Raw genomic sequence first — 15875 nt, 5'->3', positions numbered from 1 at the left:
TGTGTGGGCCTGTGCACCCTCCAGGACCCTGTGGATCTCTCCAACAAACTCTCTGTGAGCCTGGGAGCCTCTCCCAGCACCTTGACCCCGAAAGCCTTTCCAATTGGTGCTTTTAGGCTCTAATTCCCATCACTGGGGCCCCAGCCTGAGTGGTCTGTCTCACTGCTTGCTCCTTCCCCTGGTTTATCTGCGTGAGAATGTGTGACTGGGGTCAGCCAGCTGCCTTGAGCCCTCACTGGGTCCACCCATTGCCACCCCATACCTGGGATCTATGAGCAGCCATCTGCACTCCTGGGTTGGTCTGGCAGATCTTTCCTGCCTAGCCAGCTGGTGACTTCGCCCCTCTTTCCAGTCTGGCTGAATGGTTCATTGTGGTCGGACTTCTGTACAGTTCAATTTTCTGTCTGTTTTGGTTGCATTCTTGTTACTAAAACTTTGTTGTCTTTAAACTTGGTTGTGTGAGGAGGCACAGTGTTTCCACCTAATCCTCCATCTTTGCTGAAAGTCTGATTTCTGTTTCTGATATTTCATTGTTGGTGTACAAAAATGTCTTTGGTAGTCAATATTGACTTTGTATCCCATTGTGTTGCTAAATTCCCTTATTAGGTTGGGTAGTTTTTCTGGTGGAGTCTGTAGGGTTTTGTATGTATGTACACTCTGATCTCATTTGGAAAAAAATGACAGCTTTACTTCCTCCTTTCCAATTTGGATGCCTTTTATTTCTTCTTCTTGTGTGATTGCTGTGGCTAGAACTTCTAAAACTATGTTGAATAGAAGTGGTGAAAGCAGACATCCTTATCTTGTTCCTGATTTTTGTGGGAAAGCTTTTAGGTTTTGTTCATTGAGTATGATGTTGGCTGTAGGTTTTTCACATATGGCCTTTATTACATTGGGGTATGACCCCTGTATGTCCACCTTTCTGAGTGTTTTTATCATAAATGGATGTTGTACCTTACCAAGGGCTTTTTCCATATCTATTGATATGATCATGTGATTTTTGTCTTTTCTTTTATGTGATGTATTACATTCATTGATTTGTGAATAGTGTACTATCCTTGCATTCCTGGGACGAATCCCACTTGGTCATGATATATGATCTTTTTTATATACTGCTGGATATGGTTTGCCAGTACTTTATTGAGGATTTTAGCATCTAGCCTTCCACACTAGGTCTTGGTGACTGGTGGCAGGTGGTTCACCCAGGGGATCCATTATCAACAGAGACTGTTTCTTAGGGGCAATGAGCTACTGCAACTCTCTGAATAATGTCATTTGTAGAACCTATGAAGACAAACAGCAAAAGGGGTGTTGGTAGGCTGTATCCCTAAAGCTGTTAAAACTATAAACTCTGAAGGCAGAAAGCTGAAGCTCTACCACTGGCTAGCTTTGTGGCCTTGAGTGAACATCTCTCCTCCCTGTGCTTGTGTTCTCCTATATAAAGTGATGATCAAAGCATCTATCTCTAAGGATTATGAGTATCACCAATTGTGGCTGTACCATCTCAAACTAAAACAGCAGGCCTGAAATATAGGGGTCCTGAAGGAAATCTCCCCAGTCCTTCATAACTTCTGTGTCTACCAACTACAACTTTCAGTACTGGAGGGCTCTTCTCATGTTAAGGTCAAGGGGGGGGGGGCGGCGTTCCAGGAGAGAAAATGTGATCTGTGTAGTTTGGATAACCTGCTGTTCTCTCAAAATTACCCAGGCCCCACAGGACACAGCTGGCTAGGGCAGGGGCCAGTTGGCTCCAGCTTGTTCTTGTTTAGGGTGATATGCTTCCAGGACATAGCAGGAACGGCCTTGGCCTCAGAAGACTGTGACATTCAGCAGAAAATTCTTGTAACTTGGGTTGTAGGAAGTACAGTTCTGTATCACCTGATGGGTTTTGAAATGTTTTGTGTATACACAATCATTTCTTCATCCAACCAGAAGGAAATGGGAACTATGTAGTTCTTTATTTTAAAGAAGAGTCAATTCTATACATATTTTTCATTGTTCTCTCCATAGGGTCTCTTCCTCTGGAAAGCTATCCCCACTCCCTTACGGCATGGCAGCTGAGTTCCAAGACAGCAGGGGCTGAAGCCATAGTTTCACAAGGCCCAAACCTGGGGTTGTCAGAGGAGCACTGTCACCACATTCTGTTAGAAAAATCCAACAGGCCGCATTCAAAAGGGGATCAGGCTCCTCCTCTTGGAGCGTACCTCTCACACATTTACACAAGGGGATGCAATATTTGTGGCCATGTTTGGGACACCCTGCCACAGTTATGGCCTGTCTCTATTTACAATTTTGTATATTTCATTTAAAATGAGGACTCTGCCAAGTGGTGATTTGATATTGAATGCGAAGAGGAGAAGATGCTGGGTGTTGGTCCTGCTACCCCATCAGGCAGGTGCTCTTTAGTAGGTCTACTGACTCATTTGGTCTCAGTCTCATTTGTTCCACTAAGGGTTAATAGTGGACCACAGTTGATAGCACTAAATAATTTTTAAACTCAGTTAAAAATGCAGGTCAGGTGCTGGGCACAGGTCTAGAGCTAGGTTTTAACAGTGGTTCTCCAGCCTTAAAGTCCTCTCTTCTCTGGCGGGAAGCAGGTGATTCAACATTGCCTGGTGCTAACTGGCTGCAAAAGCTCCTTGGAATGGCAGGGACGTTCCCCTCTGCCGATCTCACTAAGAGGGTGGAATCTTTCCCCAATCCAAAGAACTCAACACACCAGTTTTCAAAAACCCCATGCTTACCTTCTTTATTATGTACTTATTCTTGGGTGTTGAAATATTTAAGAACCTGGTTGAGGCAATTTTCTGTGAATTCCCTTCTATGCTTTCTGGCTTGACAATATAAACACTGCCTCCACTATTAAGCTCCGTATGTGCTGATTCCAGGTGTGGACCCTGAGAAGATGCCTACTAAGAGAGGCTTCTGGTGGCTAATTGGGTTCAAACAAACATAGAGCCTAGCAGTTATTTCTGTGCAGGGGCTTCTTATGCAAATGGCACTTCAGGAAGAAGCTTGCACTGAACTGCTTGCCTGTACTGTCTTCCTGCCATTTGAGCTAGCACTTATACAAGAGTTTTTGGAATCCTATTTCAACCAATAGGTCTGAGACTTTCCCTTTCCAATTGGAGCTCCCTATCCAATTGGAGCTGCAGGCTATATCCCTGACAGCATCTTCACTGACCAATCACAGAGGCTCCATTCTGACCAATTAGGACAGTTGGTTGGCCTTTTGGGCCAACCAAATTGGGAGGATTTGGAGTCCTCATTTGTTGAGGATGGACCAATCAGGGACCTGAGGAGGGGACTTCTGTCAGTGTAAGTCAGCTTTCCTGTGGCTCTGGGAGTGCACTTTTGCTTTTCACCTCAAGACTTCCTTTTCCTGGGGCTGAAACACCAAAGGTGTCTCTCTGGAGAGTGAGCAGAGCTATGTAGCTGGAGAGGTGCTGCTTTTCCATAGCTGTGCTGTATCACATTTCATGTGTTTGTGTTGAATAGTCTCCTCCAATGCACCTCAGACTGGGGATTACTATTGAGCTTGATGCTTCAGACACAATCTCATTTATTCTTTACTACAACAGGGGAGGGAGATATTACTTCCATTTTTCTGTAAAAGTAAAATGAGGTATGGAGAAATATAGGAACTTGCCAAATGTCACAAAGCTAGAATATACAGGGTTTGGTCCCGGGCCACAGAAGCTGGAGCAATTGGTGAAAACTCCCAAAGTTACTCAGTCCCAAACCAGTGTACCTTAGTGGAGCATTTGCTTGTCTGCTACTTTCCTCCTTCCCCCTTTCTCAGGAGAAGACTCCCTTTGGGCTGAGGTGACAGCTGGGTGATAAAAGCATTGGACCCCAGGTCACCACAGGCTCCTTGCCCTTGGGCTCCAGATCTGCCCATTTAGCCTACAGGGGGCTTACCTGCATATGTGTTTTAGGAGGTAAAGATCGGCCTAGCAGATGAGGTATTCTCTCTCAAGGGCACACAAAGGGATTAATATTTTCATTTCACCATCAAATGCATACCGAACTAACTTTGGTCCTCGCACCCACCGTGCACTTCGCTGCATCAATCACTTCTGCTCTGTGAGGGCTCCTTTCCTCAGACCCGGAAGACTAAGAGCTATGAGCCAGCCTGCGTCCTAGACGCACGTGTCTCTAATTGTGGCGCAGCTGAAGGAACTTGAAGAAACAAACTGAAACCAAAACGGCCCCAACGCCCCATAGGGCGATAACACAGATGAGGGGAACCCCACCCGCAGCCTCACCAGGACCGAGACCCCGCTCTACACGGCTCCCCATTATCCCTCTCCAGGCTACTTCTCCTCCTTCTTTGAGGTCCTCTTCTCTAAGGCAGTGAGAGAGGAGGTGAAGACAGGGGAGCTCGGGAAGGCAGCTTCAAGTGGTGGAGTGGGTGGTGGCGGGAGGGCGGAGACAGGGCGGGGCCCTCCTGGAGCGACTGCTGCCCCTGCCCCTTCCAACCCCGCTAGCAGTCGGGCTACAGAAACAGAGGCCTTGGGGCGTGGGGGAGATGGCGGCGCGCAGTCTGGGCTGCGGCGTCAGGCGGCTCCTGGACATCCTACAAGGGCGAGCCAGACTGCGGGGGTGGCCGCTGCGTGTAGTGAGCTCGCCTTTCAGAGCCGCCTCGGGGCCCCCGGGCAGCACACTCGCAGCCGCAGACACTGCGCACCCTGCCTCGTACCGCACACTGAGAGTGCAGGCGTCCCCGCAGTCCGCCGCCGCAGACACCGCACACCGTGCCTCGTACCACACGCTGAGAGAGCAGGCGGCCCGGCAGCCCGCCGCCTTTTGGGGGCCGCTGGCGCGGGACTCGCTAGTGTGGGACACCCCCTACCACACGGTCTGGGACTGTGACTTCAGCAGCGGCAAGATCGGCTGGTTCCTGGGAGGCCAGCTAAACGTGTCTGGTGAGTGGGCTGTGGGGACCCTGGGTGGCCCTCACTCATGCGTCAATAGGCGACTCACAGAACCTAGCCGGCGCAGCGGTCCTGGGCAGATTGCTGGTCAGTGGGCCTTCACCTCCGGACCCCAGAGGCTCCAGCTTCCCTGTCCGCTGCAACCCGGAGTCCCGATCCCACTTTCCTCACTCAAGCCGGCGCCCGCAGAGACCCGAGTCAGCGTCAGCTCGGGTCGCCCAGCTGCTGGCCTTGCCCCAGCTGCCTCCTCCAATGGCGGACTCTCAAGTTTAACCTCGGGGTTCCACCGCCCCGCGGATCGCAAGCCAGCGGGGAGCAGCAGGAGACACTTGGGCTGGGCTGGGGTGGTGGGTGTCCGGCGCGCTGGAGTCCGGACTAACATACTCCGGTCCCCCGGGCTGGAGGGAAAACTGAAAAGCATCAGGCTGTTGCTACCAGTTGCCTGCCAAGCGACTGGCCTGCAGATAAATGTAAACAAACCCGGTTGTGGAGTGTGGCCGGAGAGCCGGAAGTCCAAGGCCAGCAGCTGGAATCACTTAATCTCCTTGCTCCCAGGCAGCGCCTGCACAACGGAAGAAAGGAGTGGAGGGACCCTCCCAACACCTTTCCCACCTTTCCCAAAAAGACCGAAGGCGTGTTTTAGACTTGGTTATAATTGAAGTTTCAGAAACCAGCTCCACCAGCCACTCAGTCCTTTGGTTTCTGCTAAGATTGAATTTACTACTTTTTTTTTAGGAATTGGGAATTGCATGGTAGCTCGAGTAGACTGGCAGCAAGGAGGGAAGGCCTAGGAACTGAAGGCAGTAACCAGCCAGGCAGAGTAGGCGGAGTGTGGGCAGGCAGCCTTAGGAGTAGGGGACTCACAGCCAGGTGGGTTGCCCAGGGGCTCCATGGTCAGGGAGACTATGATACCGAGTTACCTCAGTCTCCCTGAAGAGGTTTCCTGAAGAGGTGTTTCAGGGAAGAACTTGCAGATCTTTTTTTTTTTTTTTAAAGATTTTATTTATTTAAAGGAGCCCTGGCTGGTGTAGCTCAGTGGATTGAGCACAGGCCTGCGAACCAGAGGATCGAGGTTTGATTCCCAGTCAGGGCACATGCCTGGGTTGCAGGCTGGTTCCCTGCAGGCCAACTCCCAGCAGGGGATGCACAAAAGGCAACCATACATTGATGTTTCTCTCCCTCTCTCCTTCCCCTCTAAAGATACATAAATAAAAAAAGATTTTATTTATTTAAAGGAGAGAGGGAGAGAAATATCAGTGTATGGCTGCCTCTCATGCGTGCCCTCATGGGAGGTGGCCTGCAACCCAGGCATGTGCCCTGACTGGGAATCGAACTGCGATTCTTTGGTTCGCAGGCCTTCACTCAATCCACTGAGCTACACCATCCAGGGCTGAACTTGCAGATCTTAATAGCAGGGTCAGGCCCTGGCCAAGTCCTGAACATGAAGGTAGGATCTGCCGTGTTGCACAACTCCACCATTTACTAGGCCTGAACCTAGTACTACTCTGAACCTAACTACTCTGAACCTAACTCTCGTTTGTAAACTGGGAACAGTAAGCCCTCCTGCTAGGCTGATTGTGAGGACAGAGTGCTGGATGTGTGGAACAGGCCCAACACTTATTGGTCATCAAGAAGTCATAGCAGTTTTCATTTATACTTAGAAGTAGCAAGACAAGGTAGTGTCCTTTTTTTTTCAAAAAATTTTATTTAATTATTTTTCAAGTACAGTTTTCTGTCTATTACTCCCATCCCCTCCCACACCCACGTGCTTTCCCCCTCCCTCCCATTTCCACCCTTCTCAGTTGTTGTCCATGTATCCTTTATATATGTTTCTTTAAATCCCTCCCCTATTTCCCCTGAAATTCCCTCCCCTCTTCCCTCTGGTCACTGCTAGCCTGTTCTCTATTTCAGTGTCTTTGGTTATATTTTGCTTGCTTGTTTGTTTTGTTGTTTAGCTTCCTGTTAAAGTTGAGATCATATGGTATTTGTCCTTCAACACCTGGCTTATTTCACTCAGCATAATGCTTTCCAGTTCCATCCATGATGTTGCAAAAGGTAGGAGCTCCTTCTTTCTTTCTGTAGCATAAAATTCCATTGTGTATATGTACCATAGTTTTTTGATCCATTCATTTACTGACGGGCACCTAGGTTGCTTCCAACTCTTGGCTATTGTAAATTGTGCTGCTATGAACATTGGGGTGCATATGTTCTTTGGGATTGGTGTTTTAGGGTTCTTAGGATACAATCCTAGCAGTGGAATTGCTGGGTCAAAAGGCAAGTCCAATTTTAGTTTTCTGAGAAAATTCCATACTGTTTTCCATAATGGTTGTACCAGTCTGCAATCCCACCAACAGTGGACCAGAGTCCCCTTTTCCCCACACCCTCTCCAACATTGGTTGTTTCTTGCTTTGTTTATGATAGCCATTCTCACTGGTGTAAAGTGGTATCTCATTGTGGTTTTAATTTGCATCTCTCTGATACCAAGCAATATTGAGCATCTCTTCATGTGTCTCTGGATCCTCTGTATGTCCTCCTTGCAGAAGTGTCTGTTGAAGTCCTTTCCCCATTTTTTAATTGGGTTAGTTGTCTTCTTAGAGTGAAGTCATGTGAGTTCTTTGTATTTGGAGATTAAACCTTTGTCTGAGGTGTCATTGGCAAATATGTTTTCCCATACAGTAGGTTGTCTTTTTATTTTAATGCTGTTTTCTTTAGCTGTGCAGAAGCTTTTTATTTTGATGAGATCCCATTTGTTTATTCTTTCCTTTATATTCCTTGCTCTAGGGGACATATCAGTAAAAATGTTGCTGCGTGAAATATCTGAGATTTTCCTGCCAAAGTTCTCCTCTAGGACTTCAGTGGTATCACGGCTTATATTTAAGTCTTTTATCCACCTTGAATTTATTTTTGTGTATGGTATAAGTTGGTGCTCTAGTTTCATTTTTTTGCATGTAGCTGTCCAGTTCTCCCAACACCATTTATTGAAGAGCCTATCTTTACTCCATTTTATGTTACTGCCCCCTTTGTCAAATGACTGTAGAGAGTTGGGTTTATTTCTGGGTTCTCTCTTCTGTTCCATTGGTCTATGTGCCTGTTTTTATGCCAGTACCAGGCTCTTTTGATTTCAGTGGCCTTGTAATACAGTTTGATATCAGGTATTGTGATCCCTCCTACTTTGTTCTTCTTTCTTAACATTGCGGCTGCTACTCGGGGTCTTTTATGGTTCCATATAAATTTTTGAAGTGTTTGTTCTATGCTTTTGAAATATGCCATTGACACTTTAATAGGTATTGCATTGAATCTGTAAATTGCTTTGGGTAGTATGGACATTTTGATGATGGTAATTCTTCCAATCCATGAACACAGTATATGTTTCCATTTCTTTGTGTCTTCCTTGATTTCTTTCTTCAGTGTTGTGTAGTTTTCTGCATAGAGGTGTTTCACCTCCTTGGTTTGATTTATTCCCAGATATTTTATTTTTGTTTTTGCTATATCGAATAGGATTTTTTCTTGATTTCTGCTTCTGCTGATTCATTGTTAGTGTACAACAATGCCTTTGATTTCTGAGTATTGACTTTGTAACCCGCTGTTTTGCCAAATTCATTTATTAGTCGAGGAGTTTTTTGGTAGAGTCTATAGAATTTTCCATGTACACTATCATGTCATCTGCAAACAATGCCAGTTTTGTTTCCTCCTTTCCAATTTGAATGCCTTTTATTTCTTTTCTTGCCTAATCGCTGAGGCTAAAACTTCCAATACTACATTAAATAGAAGTGGTGAAAGGGGACAAGCTTGTCTTCTTTCTGATCTTAGTGGAAAAGCTTTTAATTTTTGCCCATTGAGTATGATGTTGGCTGTAGGTCTTTCATATATGGCCTTTATTATATTGAAGAATGCTCCCTCTATTCCCACTTTGCTGAGTACCTTTATCATAAATGGATGTTGTACCTTATCAAAAGGTTTTTCTGCATCTATTGATATGACCATGTGGTTTGTGTCTTTGCTTTTGTTTATGTGGTGTGTTACATTTACTAATTTGCGGATATTGAATGATCCTTGCATCCCTGAGATGAATCCCACTTGGTCGTGGTGTATGATCTTTTTGATGTATCGTGGGATGCGATTTGCCAATATTTTGTTGAGGATTTTAGCATCTATGTTCATCAGTGATATTGGCCTAAAGTTTTCTTTCTTTGTTGTGTCTCTATCTGGTTTTGGAATTAGGATGATGCTGGCTTCCTAAAAGGAGTTTGGGAGTTTCCCGTCATTTTGGATTTTTTGGAATAATCTGTGAAGAATAGGGGTTAGCTCTTCCTTAAATGCTTTATAGAATTCTCCTGTGAAACCATCTGGTCTGGGGCTTTTTTGTGATGGGAGTTTTTTGATGACTGCTTCAATTTCATCTGCTGTTGTTGGTCTGTTCAGGCTTTCTACTTCTTCTTCATTGAGTTTTGGAAGATTATATTTTTCTAGAAATTTGTCCATTTCACCTAGGTTTTCAAATTTTTTGGCATACAGTTCTTCATAGTAATTTCTTACATTCCCTTCTGTTTCTGTGGTATCAGTTGTAATTTCTCCTCTTTCATTTCTGATTGTGTTTATTTGTGTCCTCTCTCTTCTTTTCTTAATGAGCCTACCTAAAGGCTTGTCTATTTTATCTTTTCAAAAAACCCACTCTTGGATTCATTGATCCTTAGAATCATACAAGGTAGTGTCTTGCAATTATTTTTCAAACAAAGAAACTTAGGAAAGAACTTTGGACCAGATATTTTTTCATAATGTTACTACTTTGATGGTTTAATCAAAATGAAACACTCATTAGACAAGTGTTTTCTCTAAAATTGAGTCAGCAGCAAGTGTCCTTGAGTTAGTGGGATAACAAAAGAAACCCTTAGGTTTGTAAAGTTGGTGACACATACCGTTGAAGGGAGGAGAACAACTGATTGAAGTACAGAGCAGAAAATGTGCAGCTTCTGTGCAAGCTGGCTGAAACTGGAGGGACTGAGACTGCTGTGAATTGTCAGGTTTGGTGGCTCATGCACACTTGTAGCCTCTGAAACCAAATAAGTCACTGGGGATGGATCTCACAAGGAAGGCAGGAAGGGCCTCCTGAGTCTCTCTTGGTCAGGATCAACACGTGGTTGGCTAGCAGAAGTTCTTGTTTTTTAAAAATTTATTTCTCCAGAAATTGAGCTTCAGAAACTGCCCTGTGGAAAAAATTTTCAAGCAGCATTCTTACCCTGAATGTGTGTGTATGTCTACCCTCTCATCTCAGAAATATCTCTGCCCAAAAAGGGGCTGGAAAGAAGTATTTGAAGTCATGAAAGGCAAGGACCTACATCCAAGGTTACTCTATCCAGCAAAGCTATCATTTAGAATGGGAGGGCAGATAAAGTGCTTCTCAGATAAGGTCAAGTTAAAAAAGTTCATCATCACCAAGCCCTTATTATATAAAATGTTAAAGGGACTTTTCTAAGGAAAAGAAGATCAAAAACTGTGAACAGTTAAATGATGACAAACTCACAACTACCAACCACCAAACCCCCCAAAATAAAAAACTAAAACTAAGCAAACAACTAGAACAGGAACAGAATCACAGAAATGGAGATCACATGGAGGGTTATCAACAGGGGAGCGGGATGGGGGGAGAGGGGGAAAAGGTACAAAGAACAAGTAGCACAAATGGTAGGTAGAAAATAGAAAGGGGAAAGTTAAGAATAGTATAGGAAATGTAGAAGCCAAAGAACTTATATGTATGACCCATGGACATGAACTAAAGCAGGGGAATGTGGGTGGGAGGATGTGTGCACCAGCAAGGGGATTAAGGGGGGGCAAGGGGGGGATGGGACAACTGTCATAGCATAACCAATAAAATATATTATTTTTAAAAAGAAAAAGAAATATCTCTGCCCTTTGCCAGTGTCTGCAAATCACAGAGGTGATAGTATTAAAAAAGGCCAAACCCGGCTATAGCTGCCCTAGGAGCCCCCTAGAATGTGGAATGGTGGGTGTGTTTTTGACTGATCCGTGTGATAGTATGATGATGACTTATTCCAAAGGAGTATCACTTTTGAAACCCCCATTATCCCTTCAGGAAAATCTGTACCAGTAGTTCTCACACTCTGGTCCCCAGACCAGCAGCATCAGCATCACCTAGGAACTTTATTAGAAATACAAGTTCTCAGGCCCCATCCTAGATCCACCAGAACCAGAAACCCTGAGGTTGGGGCTCTGCAATCTGTGTTTTCAAGCTCTGCAGGTGCTCCTGAGGCATATACAAGGTTGAGAACTACTGACCTGTGTGTCCTAACCCAGGGCAGACAGACACACTTTTAAATGGGTAGAATTGGGATGTGTCCTGGCAATGACTCTAGTGAACAAACAGAAATGGCAGATGGATGTAGTACAGGTTAATGGTTCTTGGTGTGTTGAGAATTTCATCTAGGTCTGAATTGTTGCTTTCCCTTTACTGTTCTTTGCATTGGTTTCCTTGTTTGTACAATTAGGACCGTCTAAATTTGGTTCTAGTTGCTACTACTGCATATCAAACCACCCCCAAGTGTTGTATTACTCTCACCATTCTGTGGGTCAGGACTTTGGACAGGCCCCTGTGGGCATGACTTGCTTCTGCTCCCCACTGGGCTATGTGTGGGGCTGTTGTTACAAGCCTGGGACCTTGACCAGGATGATTCAGGCTGGGTTCAGCGGGAACTGTGTCTCAAAGCACCTACACAGGGCTTCTCACAGCTTGGCAATAGCTCAATGAACATCATCCAGAGGTCACAGACACCACAGCAGAGTCTGCTAGGTTTCTTAGGACCAGCAGAGGATGGCCTGGGAAATCCTCGGAATGTTGTTAGCATTAAATGAGAAAATACTTAGTAAAGCTCACTGCATAATCCATTTTTACATAAATTTTTTAATTTATTGATTTAAGTGAGAGGAAGGGAGAGACAGGAAGACATTGATTTTATTGTTCCACTTATTTATGTATTCATTGGTCAATTCTTGTATGAGTCCTGGCAGGATGGGGGATTGAACCCACATCCTTGACATTTTGGGGATGGGATGGTGCTCTAAGCAACTGAACTACCCGGTCAGGGTTCTTTGCACAGTCTTTAGTGTGTTACTCATGTCCAATCTCTGGTCCTTGTTATTTATTAATGAATGCTGTAGGGGTAGGGAGGTGAGGATGTGTGGAGGGCTATGACATTGAGCCTGGTCTTCAGCAGTGCTGCTGAGAGTGCTGTTTCCTCTGAACAGGACCACGGGGCTTACGTTTGATCAATCTGGGATAGGTAGGAAACAGGTCAAGAGGGTATGCAGGTGGCCAACAGGGCTCAAAGACCATCCTGGAGCTCTGGGTTGGTAGCTAGGTCACCAGGTGAGTCATGGTGTCAAAAGACCTCCTGGGCATAAAGATAGAGTCACCACCCCATTCAGTGTCTTGCTTCTATTACCTTACATAAAACTGCTTTACAGAAGGTTCTTTGTAAAGCTAAGACTAAAAAAAAAAAAGATTCCAGTTTTTGAAATTTGGCTTTGTCCTCAGTATGGCTCAACAGATGTTTTGCTCTGTGGTGTATAAACGCAAGATGTCAGGAAGTTGCAAATGCAGAACCGGAAGGTAACAACATGTGCTGATTTCAAACACACAAGTACACTCTACTTTCTAAACACTGGATTCTGAGTCCAATTTTTAAAAAAAGTGTGTGTATTCTAACTTTCAAGCAAGGGTGTAGAGCAATAATTTTTAACCAAGTGTTGAACACAGAGATTTCTGGATGCTTTTTGAAACATTAGTTGCAGCAATGGGAACCATTTTACTGTACCTTTCTCTTCTTTATGACATGCTTCCAGTAATTTAGAAGGCAGATACACTGACAGTCAATCATAAAATGCTATATTCCTGTGGTTCACTTCTCAGTGATTGAAATAACTTATCTAAGGTTTTTCAAGGAACTCTAAATGAAAATGTAACCCCAAGTCTTAAGAGAAAGTCCTCCAGAGGAGACTGAATTCTCCGTAGTTGTCAGAGGCCTGACTTACTTTATAAAGCACATGCAATGGTAATGGAAAGAAAATACAATAAAAAATTAATTAGTTTTTAAAAACCAGGTGCCTCCGGAAATTTGGAAAACACAATTTTGGGGATTGATGAAATATCTTAAATTGTGGCAGGAAGATTTTTTATTTAAAGAAAACCTATTGTAAATTCTGTTGTGACTATAAAATCCCCCCCCCCCCCTTTTTGATTAAAGTAGAACTTCTGTATGTGGGTTTACTTAAAGTTGGGGAGGAGGATTGGTGCATTTAAAAACTGACAGGATTTCTTGAAAATTCCTATTCAAGTGTGTGCCATCTTTATAATGAAAATGATAACCTCTCATAGTCTTTATCAATTTTGTTTACTTATATATTTATTTAGAGAGAAACATTGATTTGTTTTTCCACTTATTTATGCATTCACTGGTTGATTCTTGTGTGTGCCCTGAACAGGGATCAAACCCACAACCTTGGCATATCGGACAATACTCTAACCAACTGAGTTACTAAGCCAGGTCCTTGTAGTCTTAAAAAACAAACAAATAAACAAACAAACAGATGCCAGAGCTATGAACCATTAGCTGGTGTTTACTTAGCTATTTACAGGGCTGTGCTGGACTCTGTGTTAAACTGTCTTGAGGTGAACATGATGGAGCCTCTTCTCATCTCATTGTTATGACACCAGTGTGAAGTGTGAAGTGGTCACATTGTACAGGTGTGGGAATAAAGGCTCCAGCTCATGTACAATGATGAACAGTGCAGAAAATGCCCTAGTGCCACAGAGTCTGCATTCTAATGAGGAGATGAATCACAAATTAATAAATGAGCAAATCCGTACTAGGGTAACTTGCTCACGGCATTTATAGTTGCTAAGGGAAGAATTATGATGTCACTCCCCAACCCACACCTATGATATGTGAATCTTAAGGGACATGGTTCTTACTCTCAATGATCTTGTGACCCAGACAGCAGAGAGTTTAACAGAGCCAGCACTGTGTCCCAGAATGAGACCACTGGGCAGATTAACTGGGCCACTGATCAATGGAAAGGAGAGATTACTGTGTGCTGGGAATTTTGGAAAAGGCTTGAATTAGGAGTTGGGGTTTGACCTGAGCCTTACATTGTACCTAGGGCCCTGCTGAACTGTTCTTGGAAATGCTTTTAAGTGGAATTTTTTTGCCCCACTGCCCAGTTCTCTGGGTGGATACTTTTTTTAAAATGTGGAGAAATAAGGATTTCTTCCTTTTATCCTTGCTCTCTTTCTTTCTTTTTTCTCCCTGCAGTTGAGGCAATAGCAGGACCCATACATATGTATGTATGTATTAAAAGCTAACACATACATGGTGTTTTGGAACCACTGTAACCCACACTCCACACAGTGCTTTCTCTAAGTGTCCATGTCATCTGAGTATCAACCATAGTAGTTGTGAATTGTGCTTCCCTTTGGGAACACAGCCACAAAATCTGACCCTGTGCCAGGAAACTCTCCAATGACATCTAATTCCCGCTGTTACTCCCAGAGCTAGAAACTGTTATCCCAACTTCAGATTAGAAAAATTAAATTTAGATTAAATAACAAGAGTGTTGTTTCTGCTTAGTGAGTATTTGGACATGGCTGGACTCTGGAGGATAGATTTGACCTGTAACTCAGGCTGCCATCTAGTGAGGGTGTGGTCAAATGTCTTACAGATCTGGCAAGTGTTTTTGATCACTTCTGTCCCCATAGGGGAAAGGAAGCCCCCTGGAATCTGGAATATATGTATAAAGTAGAATGTGTTTAGATGTGCACATGCATACCTGTCTGTGGGAGCATGGTCCTGGACCGGCAGCAATGGCAGCACTGGGATCTGTCAGAGGTGAAATGCTCAGGCTCACCCAGACCTGCTCATTCAGACTTCTGGTGGTGGTGGGGCTCACAACCTGTGTGGTAAGAAGCCCTCTGAGTTCTGGGAGGTTTAGAAGTGCTGACTTAGACCAACAAGAGAACTTCTTGAGGAACAAAGCCATGAAGACAGGAAGAGGTCTGTTCCCTCCCTGGGGCATGGTGCCAACCTAGTGCCCTTCAGATTCCATTGTTGCTCTTTAGCTCAAGGACTTGAATGGGCTGTCCATCATCCAGAGCTGTGATGCTTCTCTGCTTTCTGCTCTCTGCTCTGCATTAGGCCACATGTATACAAACATGAACAGGATATCTGGCCCCTGTCCACAGAGGGACAGTAAGTTCAAACATCACAGGTGAGTGAGTTAAAGGTCAAAGGGATGCAAAGTACTCACTGAAAGAGTGACAATGTGTAGGTTGGACCTACAGGAGGCTGGGCACCAGGTGAGAACAGCAGTGGGGAGAGTGGTACAGTGTGCCCCAGGCAGGAAGAAACCATGCAAAGGTCTCAAGGCAGGAAGTGCTCAACAAAATTGGCACTGCCGATGAGGAGAGGTAGATCACTCAGGGCCTTAGTGGTCATTTGTTCAGCACCTCGCATATGCAAGGAAGGCACTTAGGAATACTGCACCTGGGCCTCAGTGCTGACCTGCCTGAATTCCTGCCACTTGTCAGTCCCAGGAAGAGATGGACATAGGGCTGTCTTGCTCTCCACCCAGCCACATCCTGGGTGCTGTCCATCCTGGGACAGGTCTTTCCCCTCCACCTTCAGCACCTCTGCCCTTCTGTTTGGTGTAAACCATGCACAGGATGCCCTGCTGGGCTCTGGGCCACTGAGGATCTAGGTTTGAAATTGGGCAGTCATATGTGGGCACCCTAGCTGCTATGGGAGCAGGCAATGTGGGTAGATGAGCCCTGCTGGGGCCCCTTGCTTTAGCCCCTTTGATTTGAGGCCCTTCCTATTGCTTCCTGGCTAGGCCTTGGACAGGTCACTGGATCACGTGTAGATTGTTTCCTAA

At 44.8% G+C, this 15875-nt stretch overlaps 1 protein-coding gene and 1 long non-coding RNA gene across 2 annotated transcripts in view; one reads left to right on the top strand and one right to left on the bottom strand.

The window, feature by feature from the left end:
- Positions 1-1939: 1939 nt before the first annotated feature.
- LOC118993232 (uncharacterized) lies at positions 1940-4229 on the bottom strand. The gene is made up of 2 exons (XR_005067804.1): positions 4047-4229; positions 1940-2138 (listed from the first exon to the last, which is right to left on the bottom strand). It is a non-coding gene; the product is annotated as an uncharacterized LOC118993232 (long non-coding RNA).
- A 277-nt stretch (positions 4230-4506) lies between these two features.
- ACSS1 (acyl-CoA synthetase short chain family member 1) overlaps positions 4507-15875 on the top strand; it is a 78675-nt gene continuing 67306 nt past the window's right edge. The window contains exon 1 of the mRNA XM_037055506.1: positions 4507-4925. Coding sequence (XP_036911401.1) covers positions 4529-4925 — 397 coding nt within the window. The 5' untranslated portion in view covers positions 4507-4528. The remainder of the gene's footprint in view (positions 4926-15875) is intronic.

This window comes from Sturnira hondurensis, unplaced genomic scaffold, assembly GCF_014824575.4.
Source record: "Sturnira hondurensis isolate 20B ecotype Veracruz unplaced genomic scaffold, ASM1482457v3 Scaffold0008640, whole genome shotgun sequence".
NCBI classification, from domain to species: Eukaryota; Metazoa; Chordata; class Mammalia; order Chiroptera; family Phyllostomidae; genus Sturnira; species Sturnira hondurensis.
This window is presented reverse-complemented; position numbering and strand designations above follow the sequence as displayed.